A 24,955-nucleotide genomic window follows, 5' to 3' on the forward strand; every position below is an offset into this window, starting at 1 on the left:
GGCCTACTCCTGCTCCTATTTCTGATGTTCTTATGTTCCTAAAAGTACTCCATTGGCTGTAAGGCGCTTCGGGACATCTTGAGGTCGTGATAGGTGCTACAGAAATGCAAATCTTTCATTACATGGGGTGGTGGCTCCGAGTTAAGTGTCTCCATTCATTATGGTTTCATTAATGAATATTGTGACTTCATGACATTCGGATGTCACATCCAGACATAGTTTGGAAAGTGCGAAACTCAGTACCAAGGGATAGGAGGCAGAATTGTGATTGTGATTCCTGCAGAAAACACGTCGGGAGGAATTTCAAATAGTCCCAGTGAAATAGATTCTCGCTTTAAAGGTCATGAGAACAGGAATAGAAAATTCGGTGAAATGGACGAATTGTATTTTGTTTGCATTTTGTGAATTAAATGCCTGAATGGAACATTTTTGCGACCTCGTTCTTTGCCTCGAGACTAAATGCCTCGAATCCAAAACACAACAATCCATTGCACCGATTTGTCGTGTCCATTTCAGTTGACCACCGGGCACTGAAAGATACAGCGCCACGTGACCACTGTCCGGTTGGTCAATAGTTATACCGCACCCGGGTGTTCTCATGTTGACCAAACCGGCTGTGCCATTGGCAACTGGTGACGTTTATATACCAACATACGAATTAAGAGCAGGAGTAGGCCGTTCGGCCCCTCGAGCCTGCTCTGCCATTTGATAAGATCATGGCTGATCTGATTGTGACCTCAACTCTACTTTCCCGTCTACCTACTATAACCTTTGACTCCCTTGTTAATCAGGAATCGGTCTAACTCAGCCTTAAAAATATTCAATTTCCTTTCATACCAAGTACGGTATTTCTGTGTTGGTGATGGCGACACTTTGGGAGAAGATTCCCTCTCGTCTCTCTCTCCGTTAGTGACGGTTTACATTTACGTAGCGTGTGCAGCACAGAAACAGGCCATTCAGCCCAACCATTTTTTAAATTCGTTCATGGGATGTGGGCTTCGCTGGCGAGGCCAGTATTTATTGCCCATCCCTAATTGCCCCTTGAGAAGGTGGTGGTGAGCCGCCTTCTTGAACCGCTGCAGTCCGTGTGGTGAAGGTTCTCCCACAGTGCTGTTAGGAAGGGAGTTCCAGGATTTTGACCCAGCGACGATGAAGGAACGGCCGATATATTTCCAAGTCGGGATGGTGTGTGACTTGGAGGGGAACGTGCAGGTTGTGTTGTTCCCATGTGCCTGCTGCCCTTGTCCTTCTAGGTGGTAGAGGTCGCGGGTTTGGGAGGTGCTGTCGAAGAAGCCTTGGCGAGTTGCTGCAGTGCATCCTGTGGATGGTACACACTGCAGCCACAGTGCGCCGGTGGTGAAGGGAGTGAGTGTTTAGGGTGCTGGATGGGATGCCAATCAAACGTGCTGCATTGTCCTGGATGGTGTCGAGCTTCTTGAGTGTTGTTGGAGCTGCACTCATCCAAGCAAGTGGAGAGTATTCCATCACACTCCTGACTTGTGCCTTGTAGATGGTGGAAAGGCTTTGGGGAGTCCGGAGGTGAGTCACTCACCGCAGAATACCCAGCCTCTGCCCATGCTGTACACCAGCCACCTCCCATCCCTGTTCATCTCACCCTATCAATATATCCTTCTATTCCTTTCTCCCTTATGTGTTCATCGAGTTTTCTCTTAAATGCATCTATGCTATTAGTCTAAACCATTCTTTGTACTAGCGACTTCCACATTCTAACCACTCTCTGGGTAAAGAAGTTTACCTGGTAATCATGTACTGGGAAGATTCCCTTTGGTCTCATTATACCTCATTTTGTTTTACACTGCTCTCATTTAGAGCGGGGGATGGTACGGCGAACTTGAATTGAACACAGTGAGGATTCAGGGAGTGACTGATACCTGTTACAATTCCACATACTACCCATCTAAGCCATCTTAACCGCCTTTTCCTGCAACATTTTTGCGAATTAGTCATTAGTGGTTGCCCACTGTGTGATGGATTGTGTGACCTCGTAGCCTAGTGGGTTGTAATTAACTGTTTTTATGTGGGTGGTGGAATATTTTGTGTGTGAGGGTGGGCCTGTTTCCAATGCTTAGAGTTTGACAAGGAAAAAGCAAATATGCCTTTGAGCTCTGTTCGAAACTAGATATCACAAGCTCAGCACAGACAATCCATTCCCCCTCCCCACAAAAAAAAACATAAAACACTGAACTACAACACGGGTCGTTCAGCACCTGGAGAGCTGTTGATCTGTTTATTTCAAATCGGTTTAGACCTGATTTTAAATACTGGAGAGGAGAAATTTGGGATAAAGACTTTGAAGGTCTGTCAATAACGTTACAAACAGCAACATCTACCCTAAGGTGAGAGAGAAGGTGGAGAAAAGAAAGACAGAAAGAAAGAACTTGCATTTATATAGCGCCTTTTTCGACCTCAAAGCGCTTTGCATCAAGTGAAGTACTTTTGAAGTGTAGTCACTGTTGTAATGTAGAAGTGAATTTGTGCACAGCAAGATCCCAGCAACATTATAATGACCAGCAAATCGACTTTGGCAGGTATATGGAGTTAGCTCACAGATCAGCCATGATCTTATCAAATGGCGGAGCGGGCTCGAGGGGCTGAATGGCCTACTCCTGATCCCATGTTGCTAGGTGAGGCTGGTTGAGGGATAAATATTAGCCAGGACACCGGGGAGAACTCTACTGCTCGTCTTTGAAATAGTGGCCTTGGGATCTTTAAATCCACCTGAGAGGGTTGATCGGGCCTCGGTTTAATGTCGAATCCAAAAGACGCCCCCTCCAACATTGTCGAAAACCCTCGCTACTGCACCGAAATGCCAGTCTAGAATTTGTGCTTAAATTTCTGGAGTGGGAGTTGAACCCACGACCTTTTGACTCAAGCGGTGTGGGAGCTATCCGCTGAGCCACGGCTGACACCTCAATAGTGAGATATTATTATCATGTATTATTTATTGTGTAGATTTATTAATATGGATGTTCTGAGCTCTCATTCTGCATTACAGTTTAAACATAGAACTGCAAACAAAACAGCTCCTTTCACGATGCAGCACACGCTATAACCTGATCAAAGGTAAGCGCTTTCTGGTCCTATTTTCCACAATGATTCACACCCAAGACCCTCATGGATAGCAGCGAGGTATGGGCTGCAGAAACCGTAACTAATTGGGCTCTAAATAGAACCGAGCTCTTCACACCTCTGCTCTGGAGGTGCACTGGCACACGGTGTAAATAAACCCACCCCGGTGTAGCCACAATGATTGAGAATAGCAGGTGAGACACTGACTCGTTCCCAATGTGAGCAGTGGCGAGACACTGAGAGTGCAACATGTGAGCAGTCAGTGTTAAATCCAAACTGAGCTCTTGTACTGATTACACATCATTCCACTTGTCAGTCTGAGATCAAACTCGGTCTTGTGTGGAGCTTATTTGAGCAGAGAGCATTGCGTCTGCGATTGATCAGATACTACCACAAGAGCTTTTGTTAAACCAAAGGGGGCCTTGGATCTGAACACTTTTCTCTAAACTAGTCAGTAAAGCAAACTGGTGCCTGGATCTGAAAACACATCCCTAAACTAGTCAGCAAAACTAAACAGGGCACCGGAAATGAACACATATCCCTAAACTAGTCAGTAAAACCAAGTTGGGGCGTGGGTCTGAAGGCATATCCCTAAACTAGTCAGTAAAACCCAAACTGGGCTCTGGTTCTGCGCGCACATCTCTGCTCTTTCTCTTTCGAACTCTCTCTCACCGCCTCAGACATGCTCCATGTCACACACAGTCACTCTCACACGCTCGCTCTCTTTTCTGATGGAGGTCTTTAAAATTATGACGGGGTTTGATAGTGTAATTGTAGACAAGATGTTTGTGCCTGCGGAGGTGTCCAAAACGAAGGGACTTTTTTTTAATCCATTCTTGGGATGTGGGCGTCGCTGGCGAGGCCGGCATTTATTGCCCATCCCTAATTGCCCCTTGAGAAGGTGGTGGTGAGCCGCTTTCTTGAACCGCTGCAGTCCGTGTGGTGAAGGTTCTCCCACAGTGCTGTTAGGAAGGGAGTTCCAGGATTTTGACCCAGCGACGATGAAGGAACGGTGATATATTTCCAAGTCAGGGTGGTGTGTGACTTGCAGGGGAACGTGCAGGTATTTTCGACTGTCATAAATATATGATAGATGCTAATAAATCCAATAGTGAATTCAGGAGGAATCTCTTTATTTAGACAGTCGTTATAATGTGGAACAGGCAGCCACAGAGAGTGGATGAGGAGAATAGCACAGATGCATTTAAGGGGAAGTTAGATAATTAGTACACGGTCACTCCAGAAAAGGTATCACCCCCTTTTCTGAGTACAGAATTAAAATCTGTTGAGCGGGAAGGTGATGTCAGTGTTACAGTAGACGAGTCACTGAATGTGCACAGCCACTGCCAAAAGGCCATTGCAAAGGATAATAGAATACTTGGATGGGTAGCGAGGGTGATCCAGTGTAAAAGAAAATAAAGTGGCTTTGCAGTCCTAGTAAAAGGCGCTGGTTATGCCCCATTTGGAATACTGTGTCCAGTGTTGGTCCTCTCACGCGGTGGGTGAGGTAGACAATCTGAAAGAAGGTTGAGCGGAGGGCCACCCGTGAGATACCTAGTTGAAAAGCCCCTGCCCGAGTGAGCTGGGTCCTTTTACTCTGGATAAGTGGAGGCTCAGGAGCAATTTAAACCGCTGCAGTCCGAGTGATGAAGGTACTCCCACAGTGATGTTAGGTAGGGAATTCCAGGATTTAGACCAAACGATGATGAAGGAACGGCAATTTATGACCAAGTCAGGATGGTTTGTGTGACCGAGAGATGAATTTGGATGTGATGGTGAATCGCCGCAACAAATTACCTGATATGGAGTTCATAATAGCCCTCATTATTGCTTCGTCCTAGCTCACGTTCTAATTTTAATGGTAATTGCACTGTTCCACTCTACAAACTGAAAGCCTCGCTTGCAACGACTGTCAGAGTTTCGGATACAGTGATGCAGCCTATCTCCGACCCGTTTTTCCTGTAATCCACACGAGCACGTTGCCCCTTTGTGAGAAATATTTAGACCTGCAAAATTTCCCAATAAAAGTTGACTGATATTTCCTTACACTGAAACTGTTTTAACAGTCCGATTGTGTGCCTGTTTAATAGTCAATTAATATTTGATATATATATAGTTTGAAACTGATCATAGTGACTAAAATAACAGGCAACATGAAACACAAAGGCATTGGAATGTATTGCGATTTGTTCACCGGCCGCAGCGTTGTTCTGCACTGCACCAGTTGGTCAAAATTCCAGCCGGTGTACTGAAATTTTCACATGTTATAACACATGATGCTCTGACTTGTCTGTCAGATTGTCCTTACATTTTATCTATCGCTTGCACACCCGGAGTTGGAACATCCCGAAGACCAAATTGCAAGGCTTCCCACTCTTCCCATTCTTTCCTCCCCGGACGCCATCTCTTTAAGCAATAAATAAGTTTAGGTTCCACTGAGACTGTTTCTTCTTAAATATATTTGCCCTTTTGTCAATTTAAGATATCTTTTCGGAAAACGCGCTAATGCATATGTAGTTCCTAACACGATGTTGACGCTATAGTTTCACAAAAGTCATCCAAAGTTTATTATCGCTGTTGAGTGAACCCAGTTGCAAGTTTCCCTGTGGACATCCAGAGAGGGCAGGATCAGATTCGGGTGATGGGTCTCGCAGCAAACTTCATTGTTAATAGAGCCATTTGCAAAGTAGCAGCTTGAGCGAGGGATTGGAGGAACCGGAGCTCAGCAAGGAGTCAATTCGTTCAAGGTGGAAGAGGAGAATATTGGGGCAAATACTGCAAGCAACAACAGCGAGCGTTTCCATTGTCTTGATTGTAAAAACGGCTGGTATCTCCTGGTTTTTATATTTAGTTCGTTTGGAGAAAGAAACTGAAATGTGGGCAATCAGACAATACGACCTCTGCAGGCTCTGGTCCTTTTCAGTTATACTTAATATCAACATATTGACTCATCTCTATGCCCTGAAGGAACAGTTAAAAAAATGCACAGTGGCGTAATTAATTTCAGGGTTCTGCTCAGTCGAATCTGTTATCAGTACCCCGACGTTATTGTCTGGCTCATTCTCACAATGATCTCCCTGCAACACAAAGGACACGTTGTGCAGGTACACAAAGATCAGATAGTGCAGATGCAAGAAGATCTCGTGGTACAGATCCACAAAGAACACGTGGTACAGATACACAAAGTACACGCCATACAGGTACACAGAGAACACGTGGTACAGATACACAGACAAAACGTGGTGCAGATACAGAAAGAACACGTGGTCCAGATACACTAAGAATACGTGTTACAGATGCACAAATGAAACTTGGTGCCAATACACAAAGAATTACAACTAGCTATAAAAAGCACACGTGGTACAGATACACAAATAGTTGTAGTGCAGATATACAAAGCACACCTGGGACAGATTCGCAAGTACAGATTCTCAAAGAACACGTGCACAGATACACAAAAACACTTAGCACAGATAAACAATGAACACGTGGCACAGATACACAATGAACACGTGGTACACATACACAATGAACACGTGGTACAGATACACAATGAACACGTGGTAGAGATGCACAATGCTCACATGTCACAGATATGCGCAGAATATTTGGAGATACACAAAGAACAAGTGGTAATGATAAACAAACACCACGTGGTGCAGATACACAAGGAACACCTGGTACAGATGCGCATAGAACACCTGGCACAGATGCAAAAAGAACAAGTGATATAAATACATGAAGAACACATGGTCCAGATACACAAATAACGATGTGGTGCAGATACAAAAGGACCGCGTGTTACAGATACGAAATGAACACGTGGTACAGATACACAAAGTACATTCAGCACAGATACATAAAGAGCACGTGGTTCAGATACATAAATAACATATGGTGCAGATGTATAAAGAATTGCGGTACAGGTATACCAAGCGCACCTGGTACAGATGTACAAAGACACTCGTGCAGATACACAAAGAACATGTGGTACAGATACATAAAGAACACGTGGAACAGGTACACAAAGAACACGTGGTACAGATCAACAAAGAACACGTGGTACAGATACATAAAGATAACGTGGTACAGATTCAAGAACAAAACGTGGTACAGATACCCAAAATACACATGGATCAGATACGCAAAGAACATGCGGTACAGATACACAAAGAACACGTGCTACAGATACACAAAGGAGTATTTCCGCTTTGAATTAGTAAGAATCAGTTTTGCGAACACAAACTGCCATGGGACAGATTGTGGAGAGACTCACTCTGGTCTCTCCTGCCTCTGCACCTTTGTAAAGCGACATGTTAATATAGTTATTGCCCGGAGTTCGAATGCAGGTTTAGTTTCTCGCTGTGACAAATAGGTGGCGCGGTGGGTCCACTGTGTTTCATCCCGCCACACATTGTCAGCACACGGGGGATCTGTTACGATTTACCGGTAAACTGATTGTCCGTCTCCCTTCCCAATGCATCCTTCCTTTTCAGAACATGTTAGGGTAGAAATCCGCCTTGGACGGTGTTACATGCTCACAGTTGTACCTGATGCTGCGCTACCCACTGAACCACAGCTGATACATTAATAACGCCATCGTTATTAGCAGGTATTATTAATGATGTGGATATATTATTAATATTCAAGTTCTGAACTCTCACTTTGCATTGCACTTTAAACATTCAACTGAAAACACAACAGCTTCTTTCACGATGCAGCACAAACTATAACCGGATGTTACCTGACCACAAGTAAGCTCATTCTGGTTTAATTGTCTAGAATGATTCACACCCCAAGAGCGTCACAGATAGCAGCGATCCATAGTTGCTGTACAAACCGTAACTAATTGGGCTCTAAATAGAACCGAGCTCTTCACACCTCTGCTCTGGAGCTGTACTGGCACACGGTGTGAATAAACCCACCTCGGTGCAGCCACACTCAATGAGAACAGTGGTTGAGACACTGACTCGTTCCCAATGTGAACAGTGCCCAGACAATGAGGTAGCATCATATGAACAGCCAGAGCCCCGTGGCTGACCACACACCACTTCAGCTGTCAGCCTGAGAACGAACTGGTTCTTGTGTGGAATCTGCATCTGAACACAATCCCAAAGCTAGTCAGTAAAACCATACTGGGCTCTGGATCTGAACAAACACACCCAAATTAATCAATAAAACCAAACTGGGCCCTGGATCTGTGAACACATCCGTAGACTAGACAGTTAAACCAAATCGGGCACTGTAGGTGAACCTGCATCCCTAAATTAGTTAGTAAAACCCTACTGGGCCCTGGATCTGAAAACAATCCCAAATCTAGTCAGTAATACCAAACTAGCCCTCAACCTGAGCACGCATTCCTAAACTGTTCAGGAAGACTAAACTGGTACCTGGATCTGAACCGACATCCCTAAACTAATCAATAAAACCAATGGCCCTGGATCTGAATACAGATCCATAAACCAGTCAATCAATCCAAACTGTGCCCTGGATCTGAACACACTTTCCTAAACTAGCCAGTAAAGCTGAACTGGACATGGATCTGAGCGCGCATCCGTGCTCACTCACGCTCCTACACTCTCTGTTTTCTCTGGAAAAGAGAAGACTGAGAGGTAACCTATTGACTACCTTAAAATTATGAAGGGATTTGAAAATCAAGATGTAGAGAAGATGTTTTCACCTGAGGGGGTGTCCAAAACTAGCGGACATAAATATAAGATAGTCGTTAATCAATGCAACAGGGAATTCACGAGAAACTTCTTCCCCCAGAGAGTCGTTACAATGTGGAACACGCTGCCACAGAGAGTGGTTGAGGAGAATAGCACAGATGCATTTAAGGGAAGCTGGATTCATACACGGTCACTCCCGAGAAGTTAGCGCTCCCTTTTCTGAATTCCTGAACCCATAGATATTTCAGGGAAACTGCCATTGCATGTTCAGTCCAGTGCGTGTCCATCCCAGAAGGCTTAAGTAGTCACATTCAGAGCTCCACATTGAGTGTTTCTCGGAGACAATTTTCATTCGCTGAAATACTTACACATTCCTCAGTTCGTATATTGTATTTCCATTCACTCCCCGATGATATTTTATATTTCCTATTAGATTTCAAATAACCGATTTGGAAGCGATTAGTCGCCATTCTGTCATGTGAGATACCGTTCTCACTTTACTAAAATGCCTGCTTTCAATTCTGATGAACTATTTACCCAAAATTTACTAATTTCTTCTCCCCTATCGATAGCGACTGACCTGTAATATCTTTCCAGTATTTTCTGGTTTGCTACAAGCCTTTGGGTTCCCGGGATGTCCAAGAGTCCTGATTGATCTCGCCTGGCTGCCGTGACCATTCTCCTTAAGGGCATGGGGAAAACTCGGAGAGTGAATTATGTTTCCCGTGTCGAGAAGTCTAATAAGTATGACCATAACGTGCAAAAATTGGTCACTTGAGAGTGCGGCAGAAAATGAGCGATTTCCTCGTGAAAGTGGAACGGATTTCAGGTTTAGAATTGTGAAACAGAAAACGGAATAAGTGAGTTGAGCAAACTGTATGAGGCTCATCCGAGGCTTTACTGGAACGTATAACTTAAGATATTGATTGATCACTAACCCCGCGTCCAAGGCAGCGGTGATACGGGACTCTTACCTTCCAACTAGTCTGGACTTATTCTGCTTCTTAAACTAATCTGAAATGCGCCCAGTTGCAGGTGGGCGATGTTTGATTGGATCTAAGATTTGCTCTCACTGATCAATTTAAAGGAATTTGATCCTGTAGATAAAAAATATCCACCTTGTGTCCTGTAGCATTGACACACGAATCTAAAAGCTCCAGCGACACGTCCTAGATCCGGCACTGACATTCAGAAAAATCATAAACGGGTTAATGAAGCAATTGGGATATAAATGAGTTAATTTCACAGATTTCATATCTCTGGTGTGTGAATATATATACTTGAGGTCACTTCGGAAAATGGCAGTTTGCCTGTCTGAAACTGTTTACTGACAAACCCTTTTGTGCCTTTGATATTTCAGATACGTGTTACGCCCCAACTACTGAAGATGTTAAACCCACATGTCTGGAGACAGCGACTGCAGAACTAACCACAGCTGCACATTTCAAACAATCAGATTTCAAGTGCTAACAAATAGCTAAATATGTGGGAGTTGTGAGTCTGGGCGTCTAAAGTAAGTGTAAAAGATTAATTTAGAGATTGCAATTTAAAGTGCCATCCCCTGCCCTGTAACTTTCCAGATGACGAGGGAGGCTGGGCATTTACTGGCCAGGGGTATTTATCAATAGTTTCGCCTGATCACGTCCTGTAACTGCGGGCCACAGACTGATGTACATTGTCATAGCCGATGTGTCGCAGAGTGGCAGCAGAAATGGTGACTAACAGTGGGTGAGTGTCTCAACCCATATGAGCCATCACGGTTCCCGTGGATTGGTGGGTGCTGAACAGCTGACCTCTCGGTACTCTGATTCGATTCGCGAGGAAATCCAGTATATTTCCGGTGGGCAGAATCCAGAACCGTGATTAATCTAAGATCGGAGATAAATGTTTGCTTGTCATTTTGACAACGTGAAACTCCGCTGGTCATGAACAGCAGAAATATTATTTTCATTCTGGTATTTAGTGAAGGTAAAATATTCTTTTGAATATTTCTCTCAAGCGATTTCCATTTTGTGGCAAAATAACAAAGTAATTAGTTATAGAAATAATAAATAGCTAGTGATTTGGAAATTCGCGAAGAAGGTTTTTAATGTATATTATATTCGGAACTGAATCCTGTAATTTATTCGGATTATTTAATACTTAATGTGTGTTTCATTGGGAATCAAAGGACATTTTAATGGAACAGTTCCACTGGGATATTTACGAGTTTAAATGGGTAAGGAGACGCAAATATCGGTGGGTGTTAAAAGGGTCATTTAATGGTATTTATCTGGAATTGTAGGGAATGTTTTAATTGGAACATTATTGTGGATTTCATTGGGTGTTTAATTTCTATTTTTCATCAGTTGTCCATTGTTCACGATGGTCTGTGAACATGCCGTGGTTTGTGTCGGCAGTGAACGGTTCATGTGCAGAGATCCCGTGTACATTTGATTATCCCGCCTATGGCCGCAGTCCATGGGGTATGTGGTTAAAGGGGGGTTCTGATCCCAGTAGCCGACGTGTCTCAATTGTCTATGATCCCAGAGCTTCAAACAAAATAAACGTTAACTATTTGGGACGAACTGAGTTGAACGGCAACTTTGTAAAGAAACAATGTTCCTTACGGATTAAAGATATCAGGAATAGCGATGAAGGTGAATATTACTTCAGACTGAAGATCAGCACTGCCCGGAATGTTACAGAACAATACACTTCCATATTGCAGGCCAATATTTCTATTTTAGGCAAGTTTTTTTTCATTTGTTTCTTCAGTAGTTAATATTCCGTCTCCTCAGTGCCATGTAATTTAAGCCTAGAATGGAAAGATATCGTGATACTTTTGGCCTACGTCGCACGTTATAGCGGCACGGCTTGTCCATTGAATATTACCCAGGTGAGTGTTATGTATTCTCTTGAAGAGATGTATGATACTGGGCTACTCTTCATAACTTACAGAAGCTCCCCGCGTTATTCGGTTGCTAAGTGCAACCTTAGATGTTGTATTGAACCGTAAACACCGGGGGGTCAAAATTAAATCCATAATTGAAGCGAAAAAGTAAGTCAAAGTTTTTAATTCTGAAGGAAGGGTAGGTTGGATATGGTCTAAACACGGGAGGGATTTCGAGCGTCAGTCAGGACTATCTTCAACCATCGTTTTGAGATGTCAGCAACGCAGTGAGTGAGTGGAAGTTAATTGACTGGCCAATAACCTGAATAATTCATGTGATAAAGCACATGTGATCCGATTAGTTCAGTAATTGTAAGGATTTATTGACTTTAGGCATCTTTCCCTGCAGCTGAGAGCAGGCGGAACAGAACAGAATTCATTTTTAAGGTGATATTTTCTCAGTGTTTGGGTTGAATCGCCTGGCACATCATTGGCCGTTTTCAAAATTGAAATCCACTATAATTTCCTTCTCCCCTTACAGAAAAACCAAGTATATCAGTCTCTGGGGAATTAATTGCTGGACAACCAGCGCAACTGACCTGCTCGATCACCCACAGTTGCCCATCCGCTAACCTTGAGCTGAAGTGGACTTATGATCAAGGTTACTTTCCATATCTGACAGAGACTAAAACTTCAGAACAAAATGTCAACGGTTTGGATGATTCCCGGAGGGTTTCATCCATTTTCACCTTCGTCCCATCCTCGGATCATCATGGGAAAACGCTGGGATGTAAACTTATAGTTGAAGGTGTCGAAGCGACTGTTCAAGAAACTCTTACACTGGCCGTTAAATGTAAATACCCGCTCAATGCTTGATTCAACCAGTTGGTTGATAAACAGGTTCTAATGTTATTTTTATTCTCAGTGCAGTGAGAGCTCGACTGGATAATAAATTAATCGAATTGTCTATCAGCTAATTCTTGTCAGTCACTTTACTAAACATTTTTCCCAGAGAATTGGAGTAATATTGGTGGTTCCACGGGTGTGGTTTTTGTACAATATTAATCCAAAGGATCCCAATGCCTGATGACATTTTAGCCACAGAGTAACTGATTAACATTAAATATAATGTACAGCTCAAAAACAGGCCATTCGGCCCAACGAGCCTGCTCCCACTTCTCTGCATCCAATCCCATCAACGTGACCTATTCTTTTTACCCTCGTGTGTTTCTCTAGCTTCCCCTTAAATGCATCATACAGACCAGGAGAGTGTGTTTTGAATTAGCTGGGGCGGTGGGGTCGAGATGCTACACTTGGCCTCAACACCCCTGTGTGAGAGAAGGGAAAGTCGACCAAGTTCTTGTTCTGGGAGGAATGGTCACTTGGTTGACGTACCGCTGGACTCGAACCTTACCCGGGCAAACAAACAAATCTCTAATGACAAGAGGGGAAACGATGCTTATGTTGGAAATGAGCTTAAGGTCTGAGACATCAAAAAACACGAGAGTTGTGTGAACACGGGGGAAATGAGACCCATGCGTAGTCATTGTGGAACGGATCACTGATGTCCCTTCATACATTTAATAGATTCACACTGTACTTACGTTGTATGAAAATCTGTGTTGAGCTGTTTGCAGTGACCAAGTTATCTCCAGCCATGCGCCAATGTTACATTTATGTTACGTTTGATCTACAACTGAATTAGCAAGATAGTCACCATATCTTACTTAATATTGTTGTTTGGTTGTCACTTAATTTGTTTTTTTTTCTCTTACGCGCTGGAATTCTCATTTACCGCCAATGGCCTCATCAGTACCAGTTGCCCCGCGGAAACCAACCGTCAATTCCTCTATAGTAGCAGTGGAAGGGAGTTCAGTATTACTGTACTGCACGGCCCAGGGTAAACTACCGGTCAGTTTAAGATGGGTGAGAGATGGTTCGGAGATCAGCATGTCTTCCACCGGTGAACTGCGGCAGATATTTCACAACATTAGTTCTAAAGATGACGGACAATATTGGTGCGTGGCTGAAAATATCGTGGGCAAAGCAAACAGCTCCACACAGATTTCTGTACAATGTAAGTGCGGTGTGAAACTACCTTCATTCTCTTTATTATGTTACTTTACTGAAGTTAAGCGCGCTGTTATAAACAATCACCATCAAAACTCGTAGACTGGGAGTGGAGTTAATCATTTCCTATTTATCTCATTGATATTTGGAAAGCTAATCTTCCTCACACCAGGTTCCGTTGAGGATCAAACGTAACATAAATGTAACAGTGGCGCATGGCTGGAGATAACATGGGGACCGCAAACAGCTCCACACAGGTTTTTGTACAACGTAAGTACAGTGTGAACCTATTAAATGTAAAAAGGGACATCAATGATCCGTTCCACAGTGACTACGTATGGGTCTCATTTCCCCCGTGTTCACACAACTCTCTCAATAGCCGATGTTAGTAATATTCACAGAAAATCCAGTAAAAGAAGGAGAATTTGACCACATTTAGCGTGTAAAAAACATCGTTAAAAACCAGAGACGCCAATGCACAAAAGCAGGTAAAATGTATCTAGACTGGTTAAAACCAAATGAATGAATATGTGAGATGTGAAACGCCAGAATTAATGTGCGGGGGACTGATCCCAGCGATCCTGAACTGGGTAGCTGGTACTGTTGAGGTCATTGGCGGCCAATGAGAAGTCCAGCGCATAAAGGAGAAAAAACATTTTAAGTGACAACCAAAAACAATATTAAGTAAGATATGGTGACTATCTCATCAAATCTAAATTGAAAAGCGAGCTCGTGTTTTTTGATGTCTTAGACCTTAAGCTCATTTCAAACATAAGCTCTCTTGTCATTAAAGATTTGTTTGTTTGCCCGGGTAATCTTCTAGTCCACCGATACGTCAACCAAGTGACCATTCCTCCCAGAACAAGAACTTGGTCGACGTTCCCCTCCCTCACACAGGGGTGTTGAGGCCAATTGTAGCATCTCGACCCCACCGCCCACCCACCCCCAGCTAATTCAAAACACACTCTCCTGGTCTGTATGATGCATTTAAGGGGAAGCTAAAGAAACACACGAGGGTGAAAAGAATAGTTCACAATACCCGACTAACTCACCTCAACTCTCAGTTCTGGTAAAACTGTTCGTATTTAATCGAATAAACTTCTACCTTTGTGACTGACTAATAAGTTATTCTGACTGGGTAATCGCCCACAGCACGAAGTTAAATGGATCAAATGACCGCTCATTGTTTCAATGTGAACTTATAACTGAGTTATTGATTGCTAGAATTTAGCAAAAAGCAAAATCTGATGATGCATTAAACGAATGTATCATTGTATGGCTCCAATTAAACACGGCTGTGCAGTAACCTCTCTGGTTAGTCTAAAGGTCCAAATGGTTCTACTGAGAAACGACAAACTGCTTGATGAAAGCTAACGGAAGCTGAACTGCTCTTATTTTTTTTTAGATAAACCTTCAATAGTGTCAGGCCCGAACTGCACCATTTCTGAGAGTGGGATTGATTGTACCTGCAGTGTCAGAGCCAACCCCCCGGCAAACATCACATGGGGTCTCAATGGAAGAAACATCACTAGGTACAGTTCAGATGGTGAAGTTATCTCCTGGGCAGTGACTGGTCACCTGGTGCAGAGCTCCCTGACATTGATTCACCCAACTAGAACTGGAAACCAGATCTCATGTGTTGCAGCAAACAAGCACGGCATTAGTGTCGGCAAATATCAACTCCAATTAGCAGGTAAGTCCTGACATTTCCTGGAATTTAATTACTGGAGCTGGATTTTTCCGTCACTGGCCCGCCACTAAGTGAACGGTGTTAGTGTCAGCAAATACCAGCTCCATTCGCCAGTTGAATACCAAACCCATCTGCAATTAAGGACAGAATCCATTGGATAATTTAACTAGTCTCCAGGTATGGTCCGCCACTGACCACTCACTCACTAAAAGTTGCGATCGGAATAATACATTATTTTATTTATTTGTTCATGTGATGTGGGCGTCGCTGGCAATGCCAGCATTTATTGCCTATCTCCAAGGTGGTGGTGAGCCGCCTTCTTGAACCGCTGCAGTCCGTATGGTGAAGGTTCTCCCACAGTGCTGTTAGGAAGGGAGTTCCAGGATTTTGACCCAGCGACGATGAAGGAACGGCCGATATATTTCCAAGTCGGGATGGTGTGTGACTTGGAGGGGTGTTGTTCCCATGTGCCTGCTGCTCTTGTCCTTCTAGGTGGTAGAGGTCGCGGGTTTGGGAGGTGCTGTCGAAGAAGCCTTGGCGAGTTGCTGCAGTGCATCCTGTGGATGGTACACACTGCAGCCACGGTGCGCCGGTGGTGAAGGGAGTGAATGTTTTGGGTGGTGGATGGGGTGCCAATCAAGCGGGCTGATTTGTCCTGGACGGTGTCGACCTTCTTGAGTGTTGTTGGAGCTGCACTCATCCAGGCAAGTGGAGAGTATTCCATCATACTCTTGACTTGTACCTTATAGATGTTGGAAAGGTTTTGGGGAGTTAGGAGGTGACTCACTCGCGGCAGAATACCCAGCCTCTGACCTGCTCTCGTAGCCACGGTATCTATGTGGCTGGTCCAGTTAAGTTTCTGGTCAATGGTGAGCCCCAGGATGTTGATGGTGGGGGATTCGGCGATGGTAATGCTGTTGAATATCAAGGGGAGGTGGTTAGACTCTCTCTTGTTGGAGATGGTCACTGCATGGCACTTGTCTGGCGCGAATGTTACTTGCCACTTGTCAGCCCAAGCCTGGATGTTGTCCAGATCTTGCTGCAGACGTGTCACTGATTTATCGGATTTGGTTATCGTTGCATTGTTTTCCTCAATATCGGAAGGGATTAATATAAAACAGTATAAGTACCATGCGATCTTGAATAAAACAGAATCTTCTGAATTAACTCGACGCTTTCTGAAGTCAGGTTGTCTCGCACTACAACAGGAGCGGGCTGCAGTCCATCATTGAATTCACACTTGCTCAGTTCTATCTTGTTCATACATTTCAAATAAACAGCTCTTCCAGCTATTTCAGACTGCTCCTGGGATTGTTTTCCTTGAGATGTTCTGAGAAGACTCTTAATTTGGGTAATGTGGAAAATGGAGTCTGAATACCTGAATACCTGGGATAATTGAAGATTAGAGACTGAATTCAAATAAGGCTCGCAAGCGAATGAACCATGTTTGTGAGATGAATATTGGCACACATTCGGGATTGGAGACTGAATTCTTTGTTGTGCTTTATTCAGTCCTCAATAACATCCTTTCAAGGTTGATGTCATCCTGGTAATTTAAATACAGCACCGTGTGAGGGGGGTTCGTTTGTTGCTTCCTGACCCCATGTTGCATTTTACCAAATGTCTCAGTTACGTTAAAAAATTCCGACTGTTTTATCGAGGCAGAGGTGTATTCGATGGACTGTCCGTGTACGTTTCTCTTTCCATGATTTGATATGTACGGAACAGATAGGAATTCAATGTATAAATATTTATTTTAAATTTACACAGGGCATAGAACAAGGGTAAAATGATGGGGGAAATCCAGTGTTAGTTCGTGGAAAAAGCAATCAGTTCAAATCCTACCCTGTCCATTTTCTGCGAATATTTCCCAATATATTAATGCAGCATATTGATGTTTTTTAGAGAGATTAGATTAGGGATCATTTTCAAATCGTGCGTCCTTTGATCGCCGGGTCAGAGTTCTGAGGTTTCAGTAAATATATAAAATCTTTGGGTCTGACTTTTAAGATGTGAATCTCTAGGAAACTCGCCAATTCAGGCGGATTAACGTTATCCTAATACCATGTTGTAATCGTAGAGCAATAATGAACAACAAAGTTGAGGGGCATAGATAAGATAGATAGTCAAAATCTTTTCCCAAAGGTAGGGGAGTCTATAACGAGGGGGCATAGATTTAAGGTGAGAGGGGAGAGATAAAAAAGGGTCCAGAGGGGCAATTTTTTCACTCAAAGGGTGGTGAGTGTCTGGAACGAGCTGCCAGAGGCAGTAGTAGAGGCGGGTACATGGGGAAGATGGGTATAGAGGGATATGGGCCAAGTGCAGGCAACTGGGACTAGCTTAGTGGTATAAACTGGGCGACATGGAGATGTTGGGCCGAAGGGCCTGTTTCCATGTTGTAACTTCTATGATTCTATGATTCTATAAAGTATTTTTGAATATTTCAGGAACTTTTCCCTGGATAATTGTCATCGCAGCTGAAGCAGCGGCCACTTTGATCATCCTGTTTCTGATCGCGGTGATGTTACTGAGGTATGTGTGGTGCACAGTTTACATGAACTCTTGTGTTAATCACAGATCTGAAAGGGGTCCATGGCATCAGGATTTCTGCCTCTGAGAAACTATTACAGTGAACTGTGTGGAGGATAATAACAGATATCAGGAGGACATGGACAGACACATGACAGATGAAATTGAACGCAGAGAAGTGATTCATTTTGGTAGGAAGAATGAGGAGAGGCAATATGAAGTAAATGGTACAATTTTGAAGGGAGTGCTGGAACAGAGAGCCTCGAGGGTGCATGTACACAAATCTTTGAAGGTGGCAGGAAAAGTCGAAAAGGTCGTTCAAAAGCATTTGGGATCCTGTGTTTTATAAATAGAGGCATAGAGTGCAAAAGCAAGGAAGTAATGCTGAACCTTTATAAATCACTGGTTGGGCCCCAGCTGGAGTATTGGGTCCAATTCTGGGTACCACACTTTAGAAAGGATGTAAAGGTTTTAGAGAGGGTGCAGAGATTATTTACTAGAATGGTACCAGGGATGAGAGACTTCAGTTACGTGGACAGACTGGAGAAGATGGATTGGTACTCATAGAGCAGAGAAGTTTAAGAGGAGATTTGATAGACGTGTTCAAAATCATGAACGGTTTTGATAGAGTAAATAAGGAGAAACTGTTTCCAGTGGCAGAAAGGCCGGTAACCAGAGGACACAGATTTCAGGTGATTCGCAAAGAACCAGAGGCGACATGAGCAAACATTTTTTTTAAGCAGCGAGTTGTTATGATCTGGAATGCACTTCATGAAAGAGCGGTAGAAGCAGATTCAATAATAACTTTCAAAAAGGACTTGGATAAATCACTTGACGGACAAACAAATCATTACTATGGGAAAGAGCAGGAGAGTAGGACTAATTGGATAGCTCTTTCAAATAACCGGAACAGACGCGTAGGGCCGAATGGCCTCCTTCTGTGCTGTACCATACTATTTTACTATGATGCTATTTCTTCAAATACTTAACCCTTGAAAGCTTTGGCCCTGAAACTCAGCTCAGAGTTGTCTATCGCTTCTCCCAGCTCGAATAACAGACCGGAATAATTCTACTCTAGACTTTGGCTCAGTCTCCTTCGCTTCTAAGTTTAAAGTTTGTGGTTCCAGCCTCCAAATAAAACATGAGCCCCGCATCGAGCCGGACACACCACTGTAGTGTAGTGCGGCATTGTGGGAGGTGCCGTCTTTCACATCAGACATTAAACCTAAGCATCGTCTGCATGCTCAAGCGGATGTGAAATATCCCTTGATAATATTGGCGGAAGAGAAGGGAGTTTCCCCCGTGTCATGGCAAAAATATATCCAGCCAGTCAAGCCAGGAAAACAGATTAACTGTTCACTTGACTCGCGTGGGATCTTCCGATTGCTCTTTAGGCAATATGTTAGGCCTATGTTTGCAAATCCGGCCTCATTAATCACACCTCTGCTACTTAATAAGATGTTAATTTGTGAAACAAAGTGTTAATAAACAATAAAATTACCCCGCTATTTCATATAGTGGGAACACACTTGATAAAAATCCTCTAATTGTTTTTGAAACAAAGTGTTATCTTAGTGTGAGGAACTCCTATGACCGTTATTTGAACAGTTGTTCGCAATCTATCTACAAGTGTGATAAAATACTGTGCAGGCTGATCTTTTCTCCAAGTGCAGACTGCACCAATTCATTATCCAGCTTCATGGGATAGAGAGAAATCGTCATTCAGAAATATGTAACCGTAAGGATAGAACAGAAACTGGAAGGAAATCATGTCTATGCTAATCAGGAAACGTTATATACACAAATCCTTGATGACGTAGGGCACCAGAAGATTTATTAACCTTAAATATAAGCAGTTATGAGATTTTCATTATTTGTATTGTTTTGAATCAGGAAGAAGACAAGAGACACCGTTAGTGTCCCCGCAACAAACAACGATTCTGTGACTTACGCTGCGGTGCAGCACCCGTTTAACACTGAGGTAAGTGAGGAGATGGAAATTGTCCAGCATTCGCTGGAGTTACCTGCCTGATATTTGCTCTGTTTGTAACCAGTGGAAATGACATTCAACACAAAACGCAACGGTTTAACGGGTGCTTTAGATACTTGTTTTGACGGAATTTTTACAGGGTGGAAGGGCCACCTCAGCCTACTGACAGGAACTGATGCGCTGGTCATGACCTGATAAATCGGTCATGGACATTTACAGTATTGGGGATTTTATTGAATTCAAAGTAGGTCGAAGAAAATCGTTTTCTCATATCACTTAAGGAAACAAATCTTGCACTGCCCTCCCTCATGACATTATGACACTCGGGGGATGGGGTTGGTTCGTGAATCTTTGGAATTCTCTCCCCCAGAGGGCTGTGAATACTCAGTGGTTGATTATATTCAAGGCTGAGATGGGTAGATTTTTGGACTCTAAGGGAATCATGGGATATGGGGATTGCGGAGGAAAGTTGAGTTCAGGTCGTTGTTCAGCCATGAACTTATTGAATGGCAGAACAGGCTCGAGGGGCCCTATGGCCTCCACCTACTGCTATTTCATATGTGCGTTGCTTTAAATTCTCAGCAAGATCACAGTTTGTGACGGGCCTGAGAAGCGCCAGACCGCATTGCAGTTCTCTTGGATTATCTGCATTTTCCTCCCTGGATTTTACGTCCCAATTTATTCTGGGGTGGGATCGGTCCGTGCGAGGGGCCTGGGTGTGCAACATGCTCGCCTGCCGAAAGCCGGATTGATTTTACGCCCGGTCCAAGCCCCGGCATAAATAATTGCCTGGCCGGCCGGCGCGCCCATATTTTTGTGAAGGAGAAGGCCGCTGCTTGCGACCGCGGGAATAGCCCCCAAAAGTCAGGTAAGGGTTGGAAATGGGGGCGAAGTTGATCTGGGTAGGGGGAGAGGAGTCCGCGACAAGGCAGCCATAAGGTTGCCTTGTGGCGCCAGAAGCAGTACTCCTGCCGCTCCTGGCTCACAAGGAAATCGATATAAGAAATAAAAACTCACTGGGGCTGTTCTGGCCACCATTCAGCTCCCGACACGTCTCCCTCGCTAAGGCTTCGGGCTAAAATGACGCATTGGGCTCCAATGCCATATATGGAGTCCGATCCGCATATTTATAGAGGGCCCCGCCGTCTTGCGGTGGATGTCCTTGCCCCCTGCAATTTAAAATTGCAGGCGGTCATATCTGAGCGGGAAAGGGTTAGATAAGTAGCCCGCTCCATTTTAAGTGTCCTACCTCGTATCCGCCAGGCGCACGGAGTTAGATTCAGGGCATTAATATTGGTTTGGATGAGTTGGTCGCGCCCACGGTCTGTTTCACAGTGTTGGTGGTTCAAAGCCTACGTCACCCAACGTGGATGCAGGAAGGATGTTTTCCCTTTCTGGGGGGTCCAGAACGGGGGGGGGGGGGGGGGTCACAGTCTCAGGATACGGGGTAGGACATTTAGGACTGAGATGAGGAGAAATTTCTTCACTCAGAGGGTGGTGAACCTGTGGAATTCTCTACCACAGAAGGCTGTGGAAGCCAAGTCACTGAATATATTTAAGAAGGGGCTACATAGATTTCTAGACACAAAAGGCATCAAGCGGGATGGGGAGAGAGCGGGAATATGGTATTGAGATAAAGGATCAGCCATGATCATATTGAATGGCGGAGCAAGTTCGAAGGACAGAATGGCCTACTCCTGCTCCTGTCTTCTAGAATCATAGAAGTTACAACATGGAAACAGGCCCTTCGGCCCAACATGTCCATGTCGCCCAGTTTATACCACTAAGCTAGTCCCAATTGCCTGCACTTGGCCCATATCCCTCTATACCCATCTTACCCATGTAACTGTCTAAAAGACAAAATTGTACCCGCCTCTACTACTGCCTCTGGCAGCTTGTTCCAGACACTCACCATCCTTTGAGTGAAAAAATTGCCCCTCTGGACCCTTTTGTATCTCTCCCCTCTCACCTTAAATCTATGCCCCCTCGTTATAGACTCCCCTACCTTTGGGAAAAGATTTTGACTATCGACCTTATCTATGCCCCTCATTATTTTATAGACTTCTATAAGATCACCCCTTAACCTCCTACTCTCCAGGGAAAAAAGTCCCAGTCTGTCTAACCTCTCCCTGTAAGTCAAACCATCAAGTCCCGGTAGCATCCTAGTAAATCTTTTCTGCACTCTTTCTAGTTTAATAATATCCTTTCTATAATAGGGTGACCAGAACTGTACACAGTACTCCAAGTGTGGCCTCACCAATGCCCTGTACAACTTCAACAAGACATCCCAACTCCTGCATTCAATGTTCTGACCAATGAAACCAAGCATGCCGAATGCCTTCTTCACCACCCTATCCACCTGTGACTCCACTTTCAAGGAGCTATGAATCTGTACTCCTAGATCTCTTTGTTCTATAACTCTCCCCAACGCCCTACCATTAACGGAGTAGGTCCTGGCCCGATTCGATCTACCAAAATGCATCACCTCACATTTATCTAAATTAAACTCCATCTGCCATTCATCGGCCCACTGGCCCAATTGATCAAGATCCCGTTGCAATCCTAGATAACCTTCTTCACTGTCCACAATGCCACCAATCTTGGTGTCATCTGCAAACTTACTAACCATGCCTCCGATATTCTCATCCAAATCATTAATATAAATAACAAATAACAGCGGACCCAGCACCGATCCCTGAGGCACACCGCTGGACACAGGCATCCAGTTTGAAAAACAACCCTCTACAACCACCCTCTGTCTTCTATCGTCAAGCCAATTTTGTATCCAATTGGCTACCTCACCTTGGATCCCATGAGATTTAACCTTATGTAACAACCTACCATGCGGTACCTTGTCAAATGCTTTGCTGAAGTCCATGTAGACCACGTCTACTGCACAGCCCTCATCTATCTTCTTGGTTACCCCTTCAAAAAACTCAATCAAATTCGTGAGACATGATTTTCCTCTCACAAAACCATGCTGACTGTTCCTAATTAGTCCCTGCCTCTCCAAATGCCTGTAGATCCTGTCCCTCAGAATACCCTCTAACAATTTACCCACTACAGATGTCAGGCTCACTGGTCTGTAGTTCCCAGGCTTTTCCCTGCCGCCCTTCTTAAACAAAGGCACAACATTTGCTACCCTCCAATCTTCAGGCACCTCACCTGTAGCGGTGGATGATTCAAATATCTCTGCTATGTTTCTATGTCACATTTTGAGCCTTCCATCCAGAGTTTGACTCGGATGTAGCACAGAGCAAGTGCTGCATTAAGGGAGGTGCCGTCTTTCAGATGACTGCTTAATCCAGGGCCTTGGCTGCCTGTTCCAGTAATCCAGTTGGATGTTAGAAATCTCAATGCAATATTGGAAGAAGAGTCGGGATTTCTCCAAATGTAATGGTTAAAATTGGTCGAAACGTCACCAAAATTGATCGCCAGGTCATTCTACTCATTTGCTTTTATTGTGGGCGAATTAGCTGATGTAATTTAAATGTAATCCATTGGTTACAACATGCTGTAATGAGGTGCTATGTAAACACACGTTACTTATTGTTTTAGAGCTTAAAATGCTTTACTCACTGAGTAGGGACATTAGACCATACCAGGTAGGGAATAACGCGAGTTATTCTGGTACAGGAAGCGCACTCCCACCTAGCAGCAGTTCCATATCTAATTCCTACTTTCTGTTCCAGAGCCAAGGCCAGTATGCAAACACTGATGTTCGAGGGGCTGCCTCCAAACAATCAGCAGAAAGAGAAAATGTGCTGTACGCAGCTGTCAAAGTATCAAACGTTCGCAAACATGAGAAATATCTCCAGAATGAGGAGTCCAGTGAATAGGCCGCAATTAAATTGAAATGAAATGCAGCAGGATTTACACCATTCGGAGAGAGGGAGCTCATTAGCATCTTCACACAATTGGTTTTATGAGCTAGAACAGGAACTTCACATTCCAGGAAGTGCTGTGAGAATGGACATCTTTCAGACATTAATTGATAACATTTTTAATATCTTTGTGAGAGTATTTGATTTACAATCCAAACACGTCTTTGGTTTCCAAACACACTTGTGAAAAGCAGCGGGAAATGGGCTTTAATCGTCAATATGAATTGATACCTGTTCATCTGCTCTAGTAAACCAACTATTTTCTTAATTCGAACGTTGTATTTATTTAAGACCTCTCTTTGCTAATTTATTAAAAAGCCCTGTCGATCAGCGTTCACTGTCTCTATCCGGGGTTGGGTTTGTTTGCACCCTCTCCCAGCCCATTGTAACAGGCGATTACCAGAGTGTAAACTTCCATCAGTTTGTTTATTGTGGTTTCACCGGCATCGGCAGAAGGGAAGGAATGATAAAGGTTGGATCTGTGGGTTTGGTGAATCCCTACAGTCAGCCTTTCTGCTCCGGATTCAGGCTTAGCATTTCAAAAAAAATATATTATCGAGAAGGTCAGGTCGCTAACAACGGGCCAATTTATTTCTCATCCCGAGCTGTCCTGAGTTTGATCCGATTGAATGGCTTGCTAGGCCACTTCAGAGGGCAGTTAAATGTCAACCACGTTGATGTGGGACAGGAGACACATATTGGCGGAGACTGACTAAGGACAGCAAGTTCTCTTGGATAAATAACATGAGTGAACCAGTTGTGTTTTTAAAGAAATACTTGCATTTATCTAGCGCCTTTCTCGACCCAATGCGCTTTACAGCCAATGAAGGACTTTTTTTAAGTGTAGTCACTGTGGTAGGAAACGCGGGAGCCAATTTGAACAAAGCAATGTATCACAAATAGCAGTGTGATAGTGACCAGGTAACGTGCTGTTTGGTGGTATTGATTGAGGGATAAATATTGGCCAGGACACCAGGAAGAAACCCCCCTGCTCTTCTTCGAAATAGTGCCGTGGGATCTTTTCCGTCCACCAAAAAGAGTTGACCGGTCCTCGGTTTAACTTCTGATCTGAAAGACAGCGCCTCTGACAGTGCAGCACGCCTCAGTGCAGCACTGGAGTCTCAGCCTAGATTTTGTGCTGAAGTCACTGGAGTGGGATTG

At 43.9% G+C, this 24,955-nt stretch overlaps 1 protein-coding gene across 1 annotated transcript; it reads left to right on the forward strand.

Moving 5' to 3' along the window:
• Positions 1 to 11,136: 11,136 nt before the first annotated feature.
• LOC137306131 (myelin-associated glycoprotein-like) lies at positions 11,137 to 24,015 on the forward strand. Its single transcript, XM_067975190.1, has 7 exons — positions 11,137 to 11,224; positions 12,173 to 12,484; positions 13,445 to 13,708; positions 15,107 to 15,394; positions 17,839 to 17,923; positions 19,814 to 19,901; positions 23,603 to 24,015. Exons 1-7 carry the CDS (start codon positions 11,137 to 11,139, stop codon positions 23,747 to 23,749), a joined length of 1,272 nt encoding a protein of 423 aa, XP_067831291.1. The 3' UTR covers positions 23,750 to 24,015.
• Positions 24,016 to 24,955: the final 940 nt, after the last annotated feature.

This window comes from Heptranchias perlo, chromosome 42 (genome assembly GCF_035084215.1).
Source record: "Heptranchias perlo isolate sHepPer1 chromosome 42, sHepPer1.hap1, whole genome shotgun sequence".
Lineage (NCBI taxonomy): Eukaryota > Metazoa > Chordata > Chondrichthyes > Hexanchiformes > Hexanchidae > Heptranchias > Heptranchias perlo.

Coding starts and splice junctions, on each gene's coding strand:
- LOC137306131 (XM_067975190.1), top strand. CDS start 11,137: ATGCCGTGGTTTGTGTCGGCAGTGAACGGTTCATGTGCAGAGATCCCG. Junction 11,225..12,172: donor CTATGGCCGCAGTCCATGGG/GTATGTGGTTAA, acceptor CTCCCCTTACAG/AAAAACCAAGTATATCAGTC. Junction 17,924..19,813: donor ATCGCGGTGATGTTACTGAG/GTATGTGTGGTG, acceptor GTTTTGAATCAG/GAAGAAGACAAGAGACACCG.